Source organism: Neolamprologus brichardi, chromosome 23 (assembly GCF_056152115.1).
Source record: "Neolamprologus brichardi isolate AB-2024 chromosome 23, ASM5615211v1, whole genome shotgun sequence".
In the NCBI taxonomy this organism is placed as follows: domain Eukaryota; kingdom Metazoa; phylum Chordata; class Actinopteri; order Cichliformes; family Cichlidae; genus Neolamprologus; species Neolamprologus brichardi.
This window is the reverse complement of record NC_142125.1, coordinates 32920286-32942044: the sequence shown is the minus strand read 5'-3', so window position 1 is coordinate 32942044 and position 21759 is coordinate 32920286. Positions and strand designations below refer to the sequence as shown.

The window sequence follows — 21759 nt, the reverse complement described above, 5'->3', positions numbered from 1 at the left end:
TTCTTAATATTATGGCCTTCCAAAATAATTTTCTGTTATCTGCATGTTTTGTTTCTCACACCGATTTTAGGCACACATGTATCTCCACAAGCTCAGGAACAGAATTGATCCCTTATTTGTATTTAAATAAATAAAACCAAACAGCACAGTCACAGATTTTTCATAAAAACTAGTATCACAGCACAGCGTGTACATTCAGTTACGGTCACAGCAGCAAGCACAGACTGAGGAAAATGTGGGAGATATGAAAACTAACAAAAAAAAAAAACCCTGATCAAGTTGCACAAACACCTATGAGCAAAATTAAGGCTTTGGGATAGAGAGGAGCTCTACAAAGTAAGTCCTTCAATACGACGATGAGGAGGAGGAAGTCAGCTAGAAAGTGAAAGCTTCTTTAAATTAAAACCAAAAAGGACTTTGCCTGAAAATGTTGCTGCGACTTTTCTAAATGGCCCAAAAACAAACAGCAGCTTCATGTATGAGAGGAAACACGTTGACTCCTGATAAACAGCAACTCATTTAATGTCCACAATCATCACTGCATTGAATTTCATTAAAATATTTCCCTGTTGGGGCGTCACCATTGACCCAAAACCGTATGGCAGCCTCTACAGTGTATGTCTGTAGGACTGTGAGCTCTGAGTGCAGTACAGAGACTGTTTTCATTTCACCAGCCAGCAGGTAACAAACACGCGCACAAACTACTCCCAGTCCTGCTCCTCATTTCCACACTGGTGCTGGAGTCCTCCTCTTAAACACAGGAAACACGTGAACCCACCGGCTGCTGTCCAAAGTTCAGCACCTAGAACTCACAGAGAGCAGCAACCCGTTAGATCCATTTAGGGCATAGGTGTCAAACTTTGGCCCGTGGGCCAAATTTGGCCCGCGAAGCCATACCAAATTACTATTAGAGCTGGCCTACTGGTATTATACAGCTAATATATATATTGTTTAGTATTAAGCTTTGCTTGTTCCATATTCAGTTTTTCAGCAAAACTTGTTTGAGTCCATAAGAAAAGATTCATTCTTATAATCTAGAGGAAGATTTTTTTTTTTTTTCAATAAATATTAACGTTAGCCCGCGACTTTGTTCCAGTTTTGAATTTTGGCCCACTGTGTATTTGAGTTTGACACCCCTGATTTAGGGTGAATGCAAACAAACAGGGAATGGAAGCTGTTGATCTTCCAGCGTACACGAAACAAAACCCACTCGAGTCTGTGATTAATAGACTAATAATCCAGCTGCTTTTGTGTCAGAGAAGGTGGTTGCACCAACTACGATAACATTAAAGAAGTCTCCAAAGGAAGCACATACAGGAGAATCAGACCGATTATAATTGTTACTTCAATAAATTCATTTTGTAAGTTTATTCTTTCAGCCACGCTCTGTTTATGGTTAAGGATAAATATAAAAAGCAGAATACAAATGTAGACTTGGTGTATGTGATGATTTTAGAATCTTATAAAAATCCTTAGAGCTCAATAAAACTGAAAAATCAACAACTAAAGTTCTGTCTACAAATCTACATTTATCACTGATGTCCTTCAGGAAAACACAAAGACTTTAGATGCTCTTAAAAGACTTTTCCATTACTGTCCATGCACTGCAGTCCCAGGGATGCTCCAGGAATGGTGACGCTATTTTCCAGCCCATTGTCAGGGAGTAGTGATTTCATACTTGCAGCTCCAGGGCACGGTAGGTCTGCAGCATAAGTTATCCCAGTAAGAAGTAAACCACCTTTGTAATACAGAAAAGTCAGGTTAACCCTGGAGTTACCTGGATAAACTCAAACCTGAACCAGCTCAACCTCCGATTCTTTTAAAGAACTTCACAGTTTCTAAGATTTGCTCCTCCAGCAGCAGTAACCTCACGTGTCTAAAGGTCTAGAGTAACACGCACATTTGACAAATGCTGAGATTCATTGTGTCATTGTGTACACTGATGTCTGTTTGTGTGTGTTCTTACATACCTGCCCACATTAACGTACAAAAACACAACTGTGGCCCAAACCAACAGAACTCCTACTTCATGCACAGGTTGGCTCGTCAGAGCGCTGACAAACATAAGAGCAGAGAGCATGCATGAACTGAACCCAGGAGGAAAAATCCAGACAAGTTTGGTTCATGTTCTCTTAGGTTTTCCGATCTTATAATGCTTGACTTTGCGAGGTATCTGAAGAATCCATCCAATTACCTCTGACAGTTAAAAACCTGCACACTGTGCTATAATCACCTTCTGATTACATGTTCCTGAAAATCTCTCTGCAGCTTTTGGACCAGCCCTGTTAACAGACAAACTGAAACAGATCACTTCCCTGGCAGAGGTAAGAACTCAGCTCTTGCTGCCCACTCATAAAAACAGCACAGTTTGTGAACAGCTTCTGTCTGGAACTCTTTCACAGTCTTCAGCTCCTAAAACTGCATCAGGGTAAAGAACAAGCTGAGCTTACTGATACCTGTGTACGTGTGGGGCCTTTAGCTTCAGCCATAAATCTGTTTTTGTGTAACTGGTCAGTATGAAAGCTGTATCTGCATTGAGTTCAGTGCCAACAGTGTGGAAGCATTTAGTGTGACGGTCATTTTCTTTGACCTTTACATGCGTCTCATGTGCCGAATTTTGTCTCGGGGTCAGGCTTCAAACACTCAGCTACAGTTGGTGGTCCGAAGTTGGGTTGGTCTCTCGGAGGCATTTCTAAACAACTTCAGATGCCAAGATCATCGGTTCAAAGAATCGTAGTTATTCACGTAGTTATTCAGACGTGTCACCACTTTTCCAAGGTCTGGAGGGAAACCCCAACTCTTACCCTCGGGAAAGAGGAAATTGGTTGAGATGTTAAGGATCGCTGAAACAAGAAAGAACCTCCTGGTAAAAAGTCGACACCTTCAAGCACAAGTGAAATGTGTGACTGCCAACATGGACGAGCCAAATACCTCCTGGAGGAATATTTTATGGTCAGACGAGACACAGATTGAGCTGTTTGGCCACGATGACAAGACGTATGTTTGGAGGAGTAAAGGTGAGGCTTTCAAACCGAAGAACACTGAACCCACCATGGCTGACGGTGGGTACAGTGTTCTTCGGTTTGAAAGCCTCACTCATGCTGTTTTACTGGGATACACGTGCACTGCACAAAGCGGATAAAGTAATAGTATAAATTCAAATTCTGCTGCTCGAGGTGCAACTTGCACATATTTGATCCTCTGTAGACTTTTGACCCTGCGTGGAGTAAAGAAAATCTGAAATATACTGAAACCTCTGCAGCCAGTTCTTATTTTTGTTTTTGAATTATTGCACATGTATCCTGAACAATCATTCCACCTTGGTTCAAAATGCCAAATTACCATGACAGACCCATGATGACTGTGTGTAAACTTCTGAGCACAACTGCATACTCCTGCTACCCCCCCCAAAAACCCATCTCCATAGAGACTGTGTCAGCTTCCAAAAAGACAAAAAACAAACTAAAACCAGCAACAAACAACTTAAACATTTACAAAGAAAGAATAATACAGTATCCACATCTGAACCAAAGAGTAAAACAGTGAAGTGTGGATTATTAAATATTAGGTCTCTCTCCTCCAAGTCTCTGTTAGTACATGACTTAATAATTGATCAACAAATTGATTTACTCTGCCTTACAGAAACCTGGTTGCAGCAGGATGATTATGTTAGTTTAAATGAATCAACACCCCCGAGTCATTCTAACTACCAGAAATCTCGAAGCACAGGTCGAGGGGGCGGTTTGGCAGCAATTTTTCACACCAGTCTATTAATTAATGAAAGACCAAGACAGACTTTTAATTCATTTGAAAGCCTGATGCTTAACATTGTCCACCCCAGCTGTGAAACTCAGAAACCAGTTTTACTTGTTATCATCTATCGTCCACCTGGGCCTTACACAGAGTTTCTGTCTGATTTCTCAGACTTTATATCTAATTTAGTTCTGAGCTCAGATAAAATAATGATTGTGGGTGATTTTAACATCCATGCTGATGCTAAAAATGACAGCCTCAACATGGCATTTAATCTGTTGTTAGACTCAATTGGTTTCTCTCAAAATGTAAAAGAACCCACCCACCACTTTAATCACACTCTAGATCTTGTTTTAACATATGGCATAGAAACTGAACATTTAACAGTGTTTCCTGAAAACCCTCTCCTGTCTGATCATTTCTTGATAACATTTACATTTACAATAATTGATTACGCAGCAGTGGAGAGTGGACTTTATCAAAGTAGATGTCTTTCTGAAAGCGCTGTAACTAAGTTTAAGAATATAATCCAGCCACTGTTATCATCGTCAATGCCCTGTACCAACACAGAGCAGAGCAGCTATCTGAACGCTACCCCAACAGAGGTCGATTATCTTGTTAATAATTTCACCTCCTCACTACGTACGACTCTGGATACTGTAGCTCCAGTGAAAACTAAGGTCTCTAATCAGAAGTACCTGACCCCGTGGTATAATTCTCAAACACGTACCCTAAAGCAGATGACTCGTAATCTGGAGAGGAAATGGCGTGTCACAAATTTAGAGGATCATCATTTAGCCTGGAGAAATAGTTTGTTGCTTTATAAGAAAGCCCTCCGCAAAGCCAGAACAGCTTACTACTCATCACTGATTGAAGAAAATAAGAACAACCCCAGGTTTCTCTTCAGCACTGTAGCCAGGCTGACAAAAAGTCAGAGCTCTTTTGAGCCAACCATCCCTTTAACATTAACTAGTAATGACTTCATGAACTTCTTCACAAATAAAATTTTTATCATTAGAGAAAAAATTACCAATAATCATCCCACAGATGTAATATTATCTACAGCTACTCTTAGTACCATTGATGTTAAGTTAGACTCTTTTTCTCCAATCGATCTTTCTGAGTTAACTTCAATAATTACTTCCTCCAAACCATCAACGTGTCTTTTAGACCCCATTCCTACAAAACTGCTCAAAGAAGTCCTGCCATTGATTAATTCTTCGATCTTATATATGATCAACCTATCTCTAATAATCGGCTATGTACCACAGGCCTTCAAGGTGGCTGCAGTTAAACCTTTACTCAAAAAGCCATCTCTAGACCCAGCAGTCTTAGCTAATTATAGGCCAATCTCCAACCTTCCTTTCATATCAAAAATCCTTGAAAGAGTAGTTGTCAAACAGCTAACAGATCATCTGCAGAGGAATGGTTTATTTGAAGAGTTTCAGTCAGGTTTCAGAGCTCATCACAGCACAGAAACAGCTTTAGTGAAGGTTACAAATGATCTTCTTATGGCCTCTGACAGTGGACTCATCTCTGTGCTTGTCCTTCTTGACCTTAGTGCAGCATTCGATACTGTTGACCATAATATCCTATTAGAGCGATTAGAACATGCTGTAGGTATTACAGGTATTGCACTGCAGTGGTTTGTATCATATCTATCTAATAGACTCCAATTTGTGCATGTAAATGGAGAGTCCTCTTCACACACTGAGGTTAATTATGGAGTTCCACAGGGTTCAGTGCTAGGACCAATTCTGTTTACATTATACATGCTTCCCCTAGGCAGCATCATTAGAAGACATAGCATACATTTTCACTGCTATGCAGATGACACCCAGCTCTATCTGTCCATAAAGCCAGATAACACACACCAATTAGTTAAACTGCAGGAATGTCTTAAAGACATAAAGACTTGGATGGCCACTAACTTTCTGCTTCTTAACTCAGATAAAACTGAGGTCATTGTACTCGGCGCTGAAAAGCTTAGAAATATGGTATCTAACCAGATTCTTACTCTGGATGGCATTACCTTGGCCTCCAGTAACACTGTGAGGAACCTTGGAATCATTTTTGACCAGGATATGTCCTTCAACGCACATATTAAACAAATATGTAAGACTGCGTTCTTCCATTTGCGCAACATCTCTAAAATTAGAAATATCCTGTCTCAGAGTGATGCTGAAAAACTAGTTCATGCATTTATTACTTCCAGGCTGGACTACTGCAATTCATTATTATCAGGATGTCCAAAAAACTCACTGAAAAGCCTTCAGTTAATCCAAAATGCTGCAGCAAGAGTACTGACAGGGACTAGAAAGAGAGAGCATATTTCTCCTGTTTTGGCTTCCCTTCATTGGCTTCCTGTTAAATCCAGAATTGAATTCAAAATCCTGCTCCTCACATACAAGGTCTTAAATAATCAGGCCCCATCTTATCTTAATGACCTTGTAGTACCATATTACCCTATTAGAGCACTTCGCTCTCGCTCTGCAGGCCTACTTGTTGTTCCTAGAGTATTTAAAAGTAGAATGGGAGGGAGAGCCTTCAGTTTTCAGGCCCCTCTTCTGTGGAACCAGCTTCCAGTTTGGATTCGGGAGACAGACACTATCTCTACTTTTAAGATTAGGCTTAAAACTTTCCTTTTTGCTAAAGCATATAGTTAGGGCTGGACCAGGTGACCCTGAATCCTCCCTTAGTTATGCTGCAATAGATGTAGGCTGCCGGGGGATTCCCATGATGCATTGAGTTTTTCCTTTCCAGTCACCTTTCTCACTCACTATGTGTTAATAGACCTCTCTGTATTGAATCGTATCTGTTATTAACCTCTGTCTCTCTTCCACAGCATGTCTTTATCCTGTCTTCCTTCTCTCACCCCAACCGGTCGCAGCAGATGGCCGCCCCTCCCTGAGCCTGGTTCTGCCGGAGGTTTCTTCCTGTTAAAAGGGAGTTTTTCCTTCCCACTGTCGCCAAAGTGCTTGCTCATAGGGGGTCATATGATTGTTGGGCTTTTCTCTGTATCTATGAAGCGCCTTGAGGCGACATTTGTTGTGATTTGGCGCTATATAAATAAAATTGAATTGAATTGAATTGAATATTAGATAACCGTTCTCATGTAATGACCTGCATTTTGTAGTCTCCTCTTTTGGTCAGTAGATGGCGCGAGTTAATTGTATAAATGCTTTTCCTGGGAGGCAGCGCAGCCGTTTTGTTTTCCTTCTGCTAGAGTTACAGTGGAACAGAGTCAGGTCCCGACTCTTTGTGCGACTCAGTGCCAAAAAAGCTTATTTTTTTGCTCCAGGATTGTAAGCTGGCACTAAAAGGACGTTGCTGCAGCAGTCTGGATAAATATTATAAACGGCTAATCACACGTCACTGAGCCTGTCGTGTGTGTGCTTATGTGCCTGCTCCTTGTGCCAAATGGACTTTTTATTGATATTTATCTTCTCCCTAGTCATAAAAAGGTAAACACCATTAATACTCCACCGCTACATCAGCTGCATCAATCACTCTGACCTGCTGTGCTGTAAAGCTTTATAGCACAGCTGAGCAAAGGCCTCGTGGAACCATGGGAAAAAACAAGCTGCTCTGTCGTGACGGGGTGATGACATGTAACTGAGGTATTGAACATCCATAACACTGCAGTCTGAGCTGTGTACAACCTTTGAAAAATTACATTAACCCCCTCCCACAGTCTTATCTCTGTTACCTTCTTTAAATATGGAGGCATGAAAAAGCAGGCTGCGCCTTTGACTTCTGAAAAACAGGTGAACATTTCATATGTACATTAAACTGTAAAACATTAAAAATATGCCACTGACGCCATCTTCCACTCCAGCTCTGAATGGGAGGACTGCACAGACAGCGACGCCTTCGCTGGCACCGCGAGGACTGATTGTGATTGTCTGTGGAGGGCCTCTACAGTCCCCATCCTGCCAGTCACTCCCAAACCCGCCCTTGATGATCCGTCACTCGAAGCGCTCGTAGTTCCTGGTTTGTCGGACGCGGGGGACCATGTCCAGGAGCAGTCTGCGGCACAGAAAAAAACAGGCAAAGAGATCAACCTCTGATCCACCTAATGATACATCTGAGCATCTCGGCTCAATATTGCACTTAAACATTAAGGTCGCTTTGGGGGATTTGAAAATGGAGATGACAGCAACCTTCAGACACCTACCAGCTGTTAGAATACAAATTTTCTAGCCTCGAGATTTCAACCTTTAAAGGTGTCACTATTTTATTTTTTCATCATTCCCGTGAACAAAATATAACTTGTAATGCTTTTATATGAATCCAGTGACAAAACTGCACACACTGAAATTGGTTTTCCACACAGAACTAACACAGTGTAATTCCACCAAATCACTTTGTAAGCTTTGGTTTTATGAATACTGACTCCAGATGGAGGTATTCTGACTTCATTGTGCTTTTATTATCTTGAAACATCACAGAGTATTTATTCGGGTAGTTAGTTTAAACCATTTCCTCACTAAATGTCCAAACCAATGCTCTGCAAGCTGCTTTGCAACCCACTTCCTCTATTCATTCTGTGGATATGTTCTGCTGCAATATCAACAATTATCTCCATGACACCAAATAAAAGGTACGCCATTTTTTTACCAAGTACTGGCCACTTACCTAACTCCATAGGCGAGGATGATCAGACCTATCAGGACACCTATTGTTCCATCCAGGTACCACACCTTGGGCTCGTTCTTGTAGACTTCAGCACTGATCAGGATGGAGAAGCCCATGATCCCCCCCAGCAGTGAGTTGAATCCTGGAAAGAGACGACGAATGTCAGTCAAAGTCGGCTTTGAGGGTTCAGAGGTCAGGCCTCAGAAACCTGCTAGTGTCACTGCACATGTGATATTCACCCTTGTTTTCACCAAGAACCCAGCAGTGTGACAGATGTTTGATCTGGCTCCATGCACCTGTAATCTCATCAACTATAAGGCAACTTTAGGAAACCAATTGGAGCTGACAGACATGTCAGAGTGACAAACGCATGATTTTTACGATTGTGATAGTCACGATCTAATGGCATCACTAGGAAAGCTGAGCAATGTGAGGAAGTTTACAAGTTCTAAAAAGGTATGATCTCTCTGCACGTGCACACCTACCATCAGTGAGGAGAGCTCGGCTTGTCAGTACTTTGCCGAGCATGAACTTGATTACAGCCAATATGATGCACATCAAACCGCTGACAATGGACACGCTGAACAGGAAGTCGTCCTGTGAGAAACAAAAACAACAGACCAAGAGTGGGATTCAATCTCCTTGTTAAAAGTGCAGCATTGATTCAAAACACTTCAAGACTTGTTTTAGACAGTGATTACTATCAGCTCAGGAAATTTTACCAAACAGCAACTTGTACAGGGTTGAATGTTTTTAGACAAAGTTAGCTGCTAGCATTGCTAGCATTAGCTGATTACTTAGTGTCAAAGGAATATTGTTTTTATATAATGTGATCAGCTTCATGAAATGTATTCTTTTACTGATCACTAAGCAAATGTCTACATGACTTTTGACATGTACTTTTGTGTGATAAACAATTAGTAGCTTCCTCTTTCTGTAAGAACATACAGAATTAGAAAAAGGGGAACCTCAGCTCAGAGTTCTTAGAATAAGAAGCTATTTGCACACACACACACACAGACAAGTATAAATAAAGAACGCAGACAGTGATGAGACGCAGGTCGCAGGTCGTGCGTCCATGACTGCCCTCGCGAGTAAAGACAACTGCAGTGTTTGTGTTTTCTAACTCAGGTGTCTTAGCTGAAGAACTACGGGGTGATTTAAAGAAATCCCCTGTCACTTAGGAGTCCACCATCTGGTCTTCCTAGAGCACATTCCAGGTCAATAAAAATAAAAACTACCCACCCACCCACACAGGAGCAGCAGGCAAAAGTCTAGCATTGATACTTTATAATGTAAAGGTCAGAAACCAATGGCTATGTCCATCCTTTATATACAGTCTTTGGCCTTGACTGCTGAGCTTTCTTTTACTACTCAGTGAGTCAGCTCATGCAGGGTAATATCTGTATTTATAGACACAACCAGTACTTCACTGTGTACCAAACCCTATCTATCAGACTCTCCGTTCAAATTCAAAGACAAGGTCTCTTTTCAATACACCTACAATCACAAGGCGGCACACAGCTCAAGACTGTAGCTGCCTTTTAGCAAGCTTAACCTTCCAATCCCTACAGGTTATTCAGAAAAGCAACATTTTAGCACAACGTCACATTTCCCAAGCTCACCAACACTGTGAGTCTAATAACAACTACATCAGTAACACGTTTTTTCACACTGAACTGATGAATCCAGCTGCTCTGCCTCCTTGTCAAAACAGCACAGACACTATCACTGACAACCCTGACACCCCCACAATCATCACCACCTCCCCTCAGTATCGTTTACCTCCAGTAATGGTCCAACAATATTCTCCACTGCTCCCCGTAGCTCTTATGTAATTGCTCGTCCTGATAAGTCTTTTTTTGATTAGTGTTGAGCCACAGATTCGCTTCCTGCGCTTTATCCATTTGGTTTTCAACAATTTAAACATGACTTTGTTGTTACATCTGTTTTGAGGGCCACATCACTGAATGCCTGAGATGTAAATGCACAGAGGACGGCTGGAGGAGGAGAGATGGATTAGAGAAGAGAAAGTGAGCTGCAGAGCACTCAGAGCCTCTGCAGCAACATTAATATTGTACTATGGCCTCGGAGCCATGGAAAGCTACTTTGGCAAGCTCGTGCACATCAAAGAGGAGATGGAAAGAAAACCTCAGCATGCTGCATAGACCTAAGTCAATGCTGTGACTCAGGTTTGAAACTGAAAAATTGTTTATCTACAAAGCATTGACCATTCTTCAGCAACAGGAAACGTATTCAAGCCAGACATAGCTCATTTTGGTTCATTAGACATCCTCATAAGGTGAGTTACTTTTAAAAGAAATGCTTCTTAATGTGAACTTTTAACAACATTTCTTAAAGTCTTTCAAAGCAAAAAATAAGCCTGGCTGCAGGCTGTAAAAAAACAAATAAAAAAGGCACTACACACAGACTGTAAGTAAATGATGGCCTTCAGCCAATTGTTAGCAAAGTCCTGTTGTGAAGCTGTGAACCGAGTGTTTTAACCATCGCCGTCCTGGTGTTTTGAAACGGTGTGGTGGGTGAGGTGCAGACATGACTGCGAAACCTTGTCAGTCACAAGGTAAGCCCACCCTAAAGCAGTGTTTCATTAACTGACCAATAATTTTCATCATATTTCTTTCTCTCAACAACCTTTTTTTTTCTGACAAAAACGAGACAATAATTTAGCAAAAAAAAGACAAAACAAAACTAACCCACAAGGACAAAACTACAAACTATTAAATGTATCCATACTTTTGTCGGTGAATAAAAACTAGATAAAAACATTCTGGAGAGACGAGATCAGAAATTAGTTAGTTTGTAGAAAGGCGGGAAGAGTTTGGAATTTATCCAATCACAAGTAATCTTGTGCAGCAAGGTCAGCTCCCTGAGCCTGGTTCTGCTGGAGGTTTCTTCCTGTTAAAAGGAAGTTTTTCCTTCCCACTGTCGCTAAAGTGCTTGCTCACAGGGGTCATATGATTGTTTTTCTGTGTATGTATTATTGTAGGGTCTACCTTACAATATAAAGTATAAATAAAATTGAATTGAATTAAAAACCAATTCAATTGGTTTTATATTGTAGTCAGCTACAATATAAAATGTAGCTGACTACATTTTATATTTTAGCCGAATCAACTTTAGATTTAGTCTGTGAAAATCTTCTATTTAGTCAACTAAAACTAGACTAAAAAATGTTTAGATGCCTCAAGTATGACTAAAATGAAATGACATTTTATTTACAAGTCTAGGGCTTTTGACTAAAATCAAGATTTGTTCTCAAAATCAACACTTTCTTAAAGCATTTCCTGCTTTTTCCTCCTTTGTGACTTCTGTTAGAATCTCATAGTCATTTCCCCAGTGACTTCAGTCCAGACAGACTTCTCATTGCAACACATATAAGAAGCAGGCATCACACTTGTGCATTGGTTTAGTGTTCAGACCCAGAAGCTACTTCCATCTTTTATATAGAGTCGATGACAGTGCATTATATCTATCACTGCAATAAAAAACACACATTTAGGTATAGATGTAGCTAGTGGTCAAGAGCTGAGAAGAGTGAATGTACTAACAGAGGCACACACTGTCGATCATTTATTTTGTTATTTTGGAAAGTTTTGTTTCCAGTCAGCTGAAATGAAGGATTGCATGCTGCGACTCACTCTGTTATCACGGGGAATCCCCCAGTGACCTTATAATCAATTTTCCCATGGCTGTTGCAGGCAGGCATTTTGACCGATGGCAGAGGGAACCACACACACACACACACACAAACAGAGAGAGAGAGAGAGAGAATCGTCTGCCCATAATATGAATGCAGCAGTTGACATTTGCGTGTAACTACTATAGATCTCTGTGCAAAATCTGCCAGCCTGCCTCTGAGGCTCAATGTCAGCATGTAGCTTGTCATAAAACTACAACTAAGTTTGTGTGTGGATTAAAACAAACACAATAGAAAGTGTTAATATTCAGCTGATGAACAATTAGGTTTTTATTGGGTGCCAAATCTGACTGCACTGGTTGCTTTTGCTTTTAACTTCGTTACTAAGGCAGTTTGTCTTTGTGCTGTATTTAAACGTCTTTCTGTGGCCTTGCAAAGGATTACATAAACCTCAAGAATGTAAGACTCTCTCAGCTGTCAGAGGTCAGAATTAATTTGCAATATGAAAAGCCCTGCTGGGAGTTAAAAGGTTTTCACAGAATCTGTGTCATGCAGAGAACGGTTTTGTTTTTGGATGCTAACTGACATTAATTGGGCACAAAGGACCTGCAGAGCAGGAACAGTCAGGTGTCAAATCAAACATCCTCCTCCACACACCTCACACCTCCCACTCTGTCCAAACCTGGCGTACCTGAGCAGCTGCTTTCCTTATTAACATTTTCCAGAGAGGAAGGAAGTGAAAATAAATCTTATTTTTTCAACACTGGCACAAGGTGGGAGGCTGCGAGGCACACACTTTAGATCTCCAACTGTGATGCACCAGAAGTCAGTCTGGTAGAAACCAAGTGTGCGACAGCAGAGGAGCGGGTCGACTCAGAAAAACACAATCTGTCTGTCTCGGCACTCTCACATTCTGCCTTTGTTTCCACTTTAGTGCTCGCGACAGGCCATCCTCTCCCTCGCCGCAGCCACACATAAATAGAAGGAAAACACAGTTAGGTCAATAAAGCTGTAAGGGCTTCAAAAACGAATTGGATTTTGAGACTGAGTCAGTTGTGGAGATTATCTGAAAGTCTTTCTTTTGCTCAGCAGCTGATCCAACAATGTGATTCGTCTCATTGAAAAGCATCCAGCTCGGTTAGCTTCACATGTGGAACAACAATGTGAGGAGCACACAGAGGAGTTAGTGAGTAAGTAAGCTGGTAAAGATGTCACCATGACAGGCAACCTGCATTTATGTTAACATCATATACACGCGTATACGCTCACTGACCACTTTATTAGGTACACGTGCTATATAAGAAATACTGTGGTCATAAAGTTATGGATATGATCAGCAACAGCAGTATGCTCAGCTGGTACTAAGAGGCCGAATGTATGCCAAGAAAATCCCCCACAACTCTACACCACCACCAGAAGTCTGAACCATTAATACAACTCCCATTCAAATGTTTCAGTAGAAATCGAGACACATCAGCTCAGGCAACATTTGGGTCTACTGTCTGAACTTTAGCCTCAGTTTCCTGTTCTTAGCTGACAGGAGCGGCATGCGGCTCGTCTGCTGCTCGTCCATCTGCTTCCACGTTCCACATGCTGTGCATTCAGAGATGCTCTTTTTCATACCTTGGTTGTAACAAGAGCTTGCTTTTTCTTGTTTTGTTAGTTACTGTTGCCTTCCTGGTAGCTTAAAGCAGTCTGTCAGCGAGGCCTTTTCACCCAGAGAGCTGCTGCTCACTGGATATTTGCTCTTTTTCGCACTGTTGTCTTTAAACCTTCGGGTGGCTGCGCGGGAAAATCCGAGTAGATCTATCTGGCTCCAACAGCCATCCCACTTTCAAAGTCAATTAAATCACCTTTCATCCCCATTCTCTGCTTAGTTTGATCTTCAGCAGGTCATCTTAACCATGACTACATGTCTAAATGCACTGAGTTGCTGCCATATTATTATCTAAATAGATATTTGTGTTAATGAGCACATCAACAAGTGTACCTAATGAAGTGGCTACACAGTGGCTACGGTACATAACAATACAAACAGCATTACACATTTATTAATTCAGAATTTAAGAGGATCGATTAAACTCGTGTCCATGAGTTTATTCTTAATCTCTTCTACTTTTAATATTTCTTATTTATCTCATACCAGCCACGAGTTACTGCTGCGTCTGAGATCCACCACAGACAAAGCTGAATGAACATGACTTAGGCAGGAAAAATAATAAACAGCAGCTGATGGATGATACTGACTGGCAACTAGGTGAAAACGCTATTTGCAGAAGTGTGAAAGCTTGTGAGTCTTCACACGTTAGGTTTGTGAGCGTCACTATTACACTTGTTTTATTCACACTCTCTTTTTCTCCTCTCTCACACACACACACACACACACACACACACACACACACACACACACACACTTACAGACAGTAATAACAGGGGGGAAAAACTCAAATTCTGATTCTGAAATATTTTTGTGAGAATAAAGTAAAGTGACTACCAAAACTGCACATTTAGAGTCACATTAGTCTTGAATATTTTAACCATAAAAACGATCTCACTTCAGATGCACAAAGTGTGGACTGCAGTGAAATATACTTTTTTAACATTCACTATCACCTACCTACATAAATTATTTCAACTACTTCAGCAGCATTGCACGATTCCTACATTTGAATCTGTCATCACAACATTTGTGTGTAAAAGGTGCTGAAAGGACATAAAAGAGGAAACACGCATCTCCTCCTCCTTTCTTTAGAACAGGTATTTGTTATATTGTTACCTTGCAATTGCACAGGTGATATAGAGTAACAGGAAAGTAATAAATTAATAAAGGTAAGTCTATTTTTAACCTGATCACTGGAAATAAAAGACAATCATAAATCAGAGCTGTAGACTTTGCAACACATGCTGTCCGACTGCATCATCTACATGACCACACAGCATCTACTGCAACACTGAAGAAAAGAAAATATTTAAAACCAAACGATCTTAATACATTTTTGAGTCCCTAACATTTCATCTTCAATAGCATCTCTGTGTTCATAACACCCTCCTCTATGTGTCTTGGTCTCATCATCCTGAGCTACCAACCAAAGATGAAAGTATGCCGTCCAATCAGATCCACTACTCAAAGATGGAGTCAGAGTCAGCCATGCTACACACGGCTTCATGCAAATAAACATCCTGCATGTTGTTTGTAAAGATATTATTAGGTATGGGAGCAAAGTCAGCTGGTCTTTTCTTAGCTTCTAAATGAAATCCCCGTCTCTGGCTCGCCGTCTACACCAGGGACAGCAGAGCCCTGGTCCTGGCCAGACACAGGAGCGGTTACTATCTGTCAAAGCTTTAAAAATAACTGCAAATTCCACAGAAAAATCTGATTACACACTAAACCTTTGGCAGCCTGAGTTCAGGGAGATGAACGTGGCTGTGGGTAATACAGCTGCCACGGTGTGCAGTATGTTAGTATGTTTAGGGGGTTTCCCCTGAATGAATTATGCATCCCATATGGAAGCCGCTTAATCCAAAGCTCTCGTCCATCTTCTGTCTGAATCCAGTTTGACCCCTGCATCTCAGCCAGAGCCATGTCCTGCCTACCATGTAGGAAAATCAGCATGTGGTAGTAAACTAATCTACTATTATCCTGTCTCATCCGCTGCTTTTTGTGCAATAAGTGTAACAATTAAAGCATGGTGCTCTGCAGAATTGGTCTCTTTTTACAGTCAGATTATAATCCTCACAAATCTGTCTAAAAACAAACCCAGAACAGTGTGATGGATGAATTCTTACCACTTCTGGTAGCAGTTTGGTGGCCAGATCGTGGATGGCTTTACCCATAATGCATAAGGAGGACAGGATGAAAACCACACCCAGGATAACACAAGCTCTGCAGAGGAAAGGAAAGAAGACACAGGTGATCAGTAACCAACAAACAGAGTGTTCTTAGTTTCTTGATTCTTTCTTTCTGAGCAGATCCTGATGCGATGGCCAACCCAAACAATAAAAGTGGTGCTGCATGGCTGCAGGGCTCGAGCCAGGATTTCACAAACAATGGGGTATTAAATTCAAATTTCTCCAGGAGACCTCCAATCGATCATCATCATCATCGTTTATTTGTATAGCACTTTAAGAACACACCAGGCAGACCAAAGTGCTGAACAACACAGATCAAAACAACTATCAAATTAAAAATACCATAAAATCGATGACTCGCTTATAATTTTGACTTGCCAAAAAACCCAGAATCTAACATCTCATCTAAAGAGCTGTAGTCTGAGGCCTTTGTGTGTAGTTTGCGTGTTGTTCCTGGGTGCATGTGGGCTCCCCTCTACAGTCAAAGACAGGCAGGGCTCTCTGGGTTGGCCTTGCCTCTAACTCCGTAACAGCTCAGGATTCAGTACGCCTGCAACCCTGAACTGGATAAGTGGGGAAATAATGGCTGGACTGATCTCATCTAAAGACATTTTTAGCTGGATTTTCTGTATGTCAGATGGAGAAAAGTGATTTTTCAATTTTACACGGTTCATCCATTCAAGCTTCTCCTTCTCCCCGACTTTGCATGCATTCCAAGTATGAAAACGGTATCCCTGATTAGAGCCATACTACCAAATACTGGTCCTGACTGAAACTAAAGTCCGATTATAAGTAGTAGATGTTTTTTTGAACATGGAAGCATCAACTTCTATGATAACTGTAGAGTGTTAGATAAAGCTACAGCTTCCTGCTACCCTAAACGATCCTGAATGACAGATAACATTTATTCAGAGTGATCCGGAGGATTCATTTGGAAGCAGCAGATCTCCTTTAAGCACCTTTACCCAATTAACAAAGTCTAGAGGGACACAAAAGCCAATCGGAGCATATGTCCTGGTTATGGATGAATACCCAAGTGTGTGTGTTCAAATCTGACGGCTGCTCTTGAGCCACACTTAGCATCCTGGGTTTTGACCGGATGAGGTAACCAAGGCAACCCAACATCACTCTGGGAAGTCCACAGCAGGGTGCACGAACACACGTAGACACACACACACAATGAAGCGCCGTATCCACCACTACAGCCCTCTATCGCTTCCTGCAAACTGTGGTTGGAAAATGACACCATGGCTCTGAGCTGCTGTTTACTCCACAGCAGAACAACCGAACAGCAAAGAGGCCAGCAAAGTGTTCGGCTGCACGCAGCTTCTGTTTTAATGCACAGACGTGGATCACTTATTAATATCTACACGCTCACAACAACAGCATCTCTAACCTTGGTGGTTTCAATGGAGGTATTTGTGTTTTCACGTGGAAAACAAAAGTCCCCAATTTGTCTTACTTTGACACCTAAAGCTTGTTACCTTGGCAACCACTCGGTACTTGGGCATTGCTGTTCAACCGCACCTTCTCTATCATTCTCAGACAAATCAAAAAACTAAGAAAAAGAACACAGAGGCTCTCGTTGTGCATCAGTAGCCCTCTCACTCAGTCTGCTCAAAGCCGCTGGCTATCTAACAAACAAACACTGCAGCAGGAGGAAGACGCCAGGCTACAGTTAAGGTGTAAATACATGGATCCATATTTTATGCATCTGTACAAGTACTATAGTGGCAAGCAAGCGGTCACAGGTTTAATTCCAGCCAGAGCCACAAATCCCCATTGGGGTTGTGTCAAGAAGGCCAATCAGTGTACAAAACTCCCAAATCAAACACGCTGTGGTGGCTGTGTATAAGACAGCAACAGAAAATAGCTTTATATTTAGATTTTGTTGCTCTCGGATGCTTTTCATTTTTCTGTTTCAGAGCATGTCTGCAGAAACATGTCTGTGTGTGTGTGTGGGTGTGTTTGTGTATAGCTGTCATAGACTGTGTGAGTGTGCGTGTGATCACGAGGAAGCTGTCTTCTCAGCAAAGCCAATTACTGGCTGAGCACCTCCTCAACTTTGTCCAGATTCTCCATTTAGCAGTGCTGAAATGACACAATGAAGACCGCTTTCAAGTGGATTTGTGTAGATGTTTTCACGTGACGGCTGTCAAATATTTATATTAAAAATACAGTTGGAATTAATCAGACAGGTCTTTAGTCGCATACTTCCTGTTACTCTGATCATTTTATGTTGTCTGTCTGGTAAATTTAGCAGTTCTTTCTGATAAACTCACAAAACCCTCAACCATAAAATTTTAAAATTTTATCTGCAAACAACTTTGGTGATAATTGAAAATTTTTTGTTGGTTGTGTTTAGCAAACTGTACAGCTTTTTTGGCAGAGAGTCGTCGAGGCGAGCAATGTCGCTAGCTAGGAGCTAGTTAGCTTAGCTTAGCATAAAGGGTACAAATGGACATAGCTAACATAGCTCTTTAAGTTAAAAGTGTATCTAAGAGCTGAAACTCATTACCACAACATATTTTCATTACACACACAAGCAGTTTGTATGGATAGCAAAAACAGCTGTTAGTTAAAGAGCAACACAAAGACAGCTTGGTTGGCTATGACACACTCAGACTCTGGGGATTAAGGAAGACGCCATTTCTGTTATCATGTAAATGGATGCACACGGGACAAAGGAGAGCTAAGAGACCATTGCCACTTAGATTCATGTCCTAATTTCTTTTCAATTCGCAACTCATTTATATCTCCTCCTATGAAGTATTTTTATTTAAATATTTAAATAAATCTTTAAAAAGATGGGTGTGGTCTGAGAACTCACTGACACAACAACTAGAATATAAAATTATTAAAGTATAACAATTTTATTATTTATCATTTTATTAGCTTCCTCATGGCTTTCATGTTAAAGCAGATGCTTTGCTGTTGAATCTTTTTCCATGCACTTCAGTGTCTGGTCTCCAGAGGATATGAGCTCATCTGTCGTCTCTACTGCAATTAGCAACTCCTGTGAGACCGTGACACAACTCCACTGTTAAGTGTGAGTCTGTGTGTACGCGGGGAGTGAAAGGTTCACTTAATCGCCAGTACGGACAAACCTAAAGATTTTACTTTCTTTGCTTTGCTTGCAGCCCATCCTATGCTGGACGAACTGGTGCAACACCGTTCAACTATTTCAGAGCAGAAGTAAAGTGATGACTGGCTCTTCTCTCTCTTTCAGTCTCCTGCTGGCTGCCAGCACTCTGACCATTCAACAGGCTCTGAAAGGGCAGCCTCCTCTCACACACACTCTATTCTCAGCCAGGTAGAGATAAGATGTGAGGCGCTCGTCTGTGATCGGTCCCACTGGGCTGAGCTTGACGGAGCTGAAGAGGCATGCTGTCTGACACACTTCTCTGCTGGACAGAGCAGACCACACAATCTCTCCCCTCGCTCACACAGGCCATTGTAGACACACTGAAATAAATTTCATCACATGGCTGGACTTCTTTTGTCTTATTGGTCGTATATATGAGACCATACCGAGGCTTCTGCAGTGTAGATACACCTGTGGTAGGGTGACCATATTTTGATTTCCAAAAATGAGGACACTTGGCCCAGTCATGAAGAACTTGCTTAAAGAAACATATTTAACATATTTAAACGATGCCTTCTCTGTGCGGTTAATGAATGGTGATACAAAAATGTCATATAGGCTTTTACAAGTCAACAAGAGCAAACAAATAACTTAAAAGCCTCTGGAATTAAATAATGGTACAGAAATAAGGCCTCATCTGCATAAGAAAAATTACCAGTACTGGGTCGGTACGAGGGAAATTTCTTTTGCAGTTCATCTGAAAAGATGCACTTGCACTTTGGGATCTTTTAAACATCATTAGGTGTGTTGCTGCGCGCTCTGTCCCGTCTGTGAGCGCAGAACAACAACTCACAAAGCAGCAGTTCAGGGATGACATCATACATACACATGGGTCCTCTGTTGGAAAACCTGGACATTTTTATCAATCTCGAAAATCACCCCGGACGTCCCCAGAATGTGAAAAGTGGACATGTCCAGGGAAAAGAGGACGGTTGGTCGGACGGTATAGTATCAATTTGTATAGTATCAATTTGTATCAATTATAGTATAGTATAGTATCAATTTGTATCAATTATAGTATAGTATAGTATCAATTTGTATCAATTATAGTATAGCATAGTATCAATTTGTATCAATTATAGTATAGCATAGTATCAATTTGTATCAATTATAGTATAGCATAGTATCAATTTGTATCAATTATAGTATAGTATAGTATCAATTTGAAAACCGTAGGTGGGTTCCTTGGAGCTATCGCATTCACAGGACCTCTGAGTCAAACTTGAGTGGTGACAATACTTCATCAGCCTTTTGATGCCTGAGGGGTAAAGAAAACTATATATAGAAGCAAAGCTGTCAAAGCTGTATTTGGGTTTGAACTTTAATTTTAAGTATACATGAATTCATGTTGTTGCTGTTTATGGGCTGGAAGTACCCAAGCTAAGTATATAAAAATAAGATTAATCATATCTGGTCAAAACAACTTTACTTGTGCACACAATCTGATATTTATACAGTGCAGCACTTTACAGTGAATTGCTGGTTATTGCATCAACAGTTGTTCAGACTGAGTATATGAAAATGTTTCTGCTATGACCTTCTGACTGCTTCAGACCATTCGCTACAAATAAATCTGGTGGTGAAGGAAAAATGTACGAGGAGCAGGCTGGCAGATGATTCCTCGATCACAAACAAATGTTAGCGTTGCTAAGGAGACTGATAAAGCACATGTCAGTAATAAAAACTACTAAAAACTTAATTGATCTAATTTCCTCGAGCAAAAAAAGCATTAAAATCTCAGGCTGGGGGAAGTTTTCTGCCTGGGATATGTATGCTTTTTTTGATGGAGGAAGTTTTCATTTTAAATCAAAGTACCGTGTATGCCACAGACAGTACAAACGATTGATGTAGCTACCGTGATGCCGTCCGTTTGCTCTCTGAAGTTCTGTTTTGATTGTGTTTGGTGATGCGAGGGGGCAGAGACCTAATGCCTTTTTGCAGCAACACCTGTAGCCATATGGTGGCTAAGACACACTGGCTTCATTTTTCTGACCCAGAAGCTACGTCCATGTTTTATACCGTCTGTGGCTTATGCGTGGCCTTATAAATAAAGGGGATTTTAGCCCGGGTCAGAGTGGATCAGGGTGAAAGGTGATCATACTTACATGTACTCGCGGTGCGCTGAGTGGACAGCTGCGGCGTTGCTGTATCGCCACAATACAATCACAGATGACAACACATCCAGCGTGGCATCAAACTGCAAAGTGTAAACATTGGTAATTGGGAATTCTATCACCACAATTTCTACTTTTAATAAAGTAGAGTGTTTACTCTGGACTTACGGCAAATCCAAAAGCTGAAGCACTGTGGCGCGTGATAGAAACAGCTAAAGAGAAAAGAGAAAAACTTTTACTGCACTGTTCACGTTCATCTTCACATCAGAAATAATCATTTGTGCTTGTAACTGCTGTAAGCACAGAGTCAGTCTGTGATCGTTTCAGTAGAGATATCTGATTTTTGCTCCAGTCTATTTCACTGCAGCAATGATTATTATTATAATTATTTCTAGTTTCTGCAGAGAACCTGCTGGATTGAAAAACAAGCACCGTTTTGACTGGCTAATTTAACATCTGCCTTTTTATTTGGATTAATTAAGCTGTAGAAATGGTCAAAACAAACACTAAACAGCACAGTTATATGCATCCACACACACCTGCAACGGGAGTGAATGAGGAGAGAAGGAAGAAGAGACAAAGGAGAGAAAGATGCACAGAGA

At 41.0% G+C, this 21759-nt stretch overlaps 1 protein-coding gene across 1 annotated transcript in view; it reads right to left on the bottom strand.

Annotated features, from left to right (window-relative positions):
* Positions 1-6644: 6644 nt before the first annotated feature.
* LOC102793955 (transmembrane protein 163a) overlaps positions 6645-21759 on the bottom strand; it is a 30725-nt gene continuing 15610 nt past the window's right edge. Inside the window, exons 3-8 of the mRNA XM_087836944.1 lie at positions 21326-21369; positions 21149-21240; positions 15836-15932; positions 8877-8988; positions 8392-8533; positions 6645-7782 (exon numbers count right to left, since the gene is read on the bottom strand). Of these exons, the coding sequence (XP_087693070.1) occupies positions 7722-7782; positions 8392-8533; positions 8877-8988; positions 15836-15932; positions 21149-21240; positions 21326-21369 (548 nt within the window). The 3' untranslated portion in view covers positions 6645-7721. The remainder of the gene's footprint in view (positions 7783-8391; positions 8534-8876; positions 8989-15835; positions 15933-21148; positions 21241-21325; positions 21370-21759) is intronic.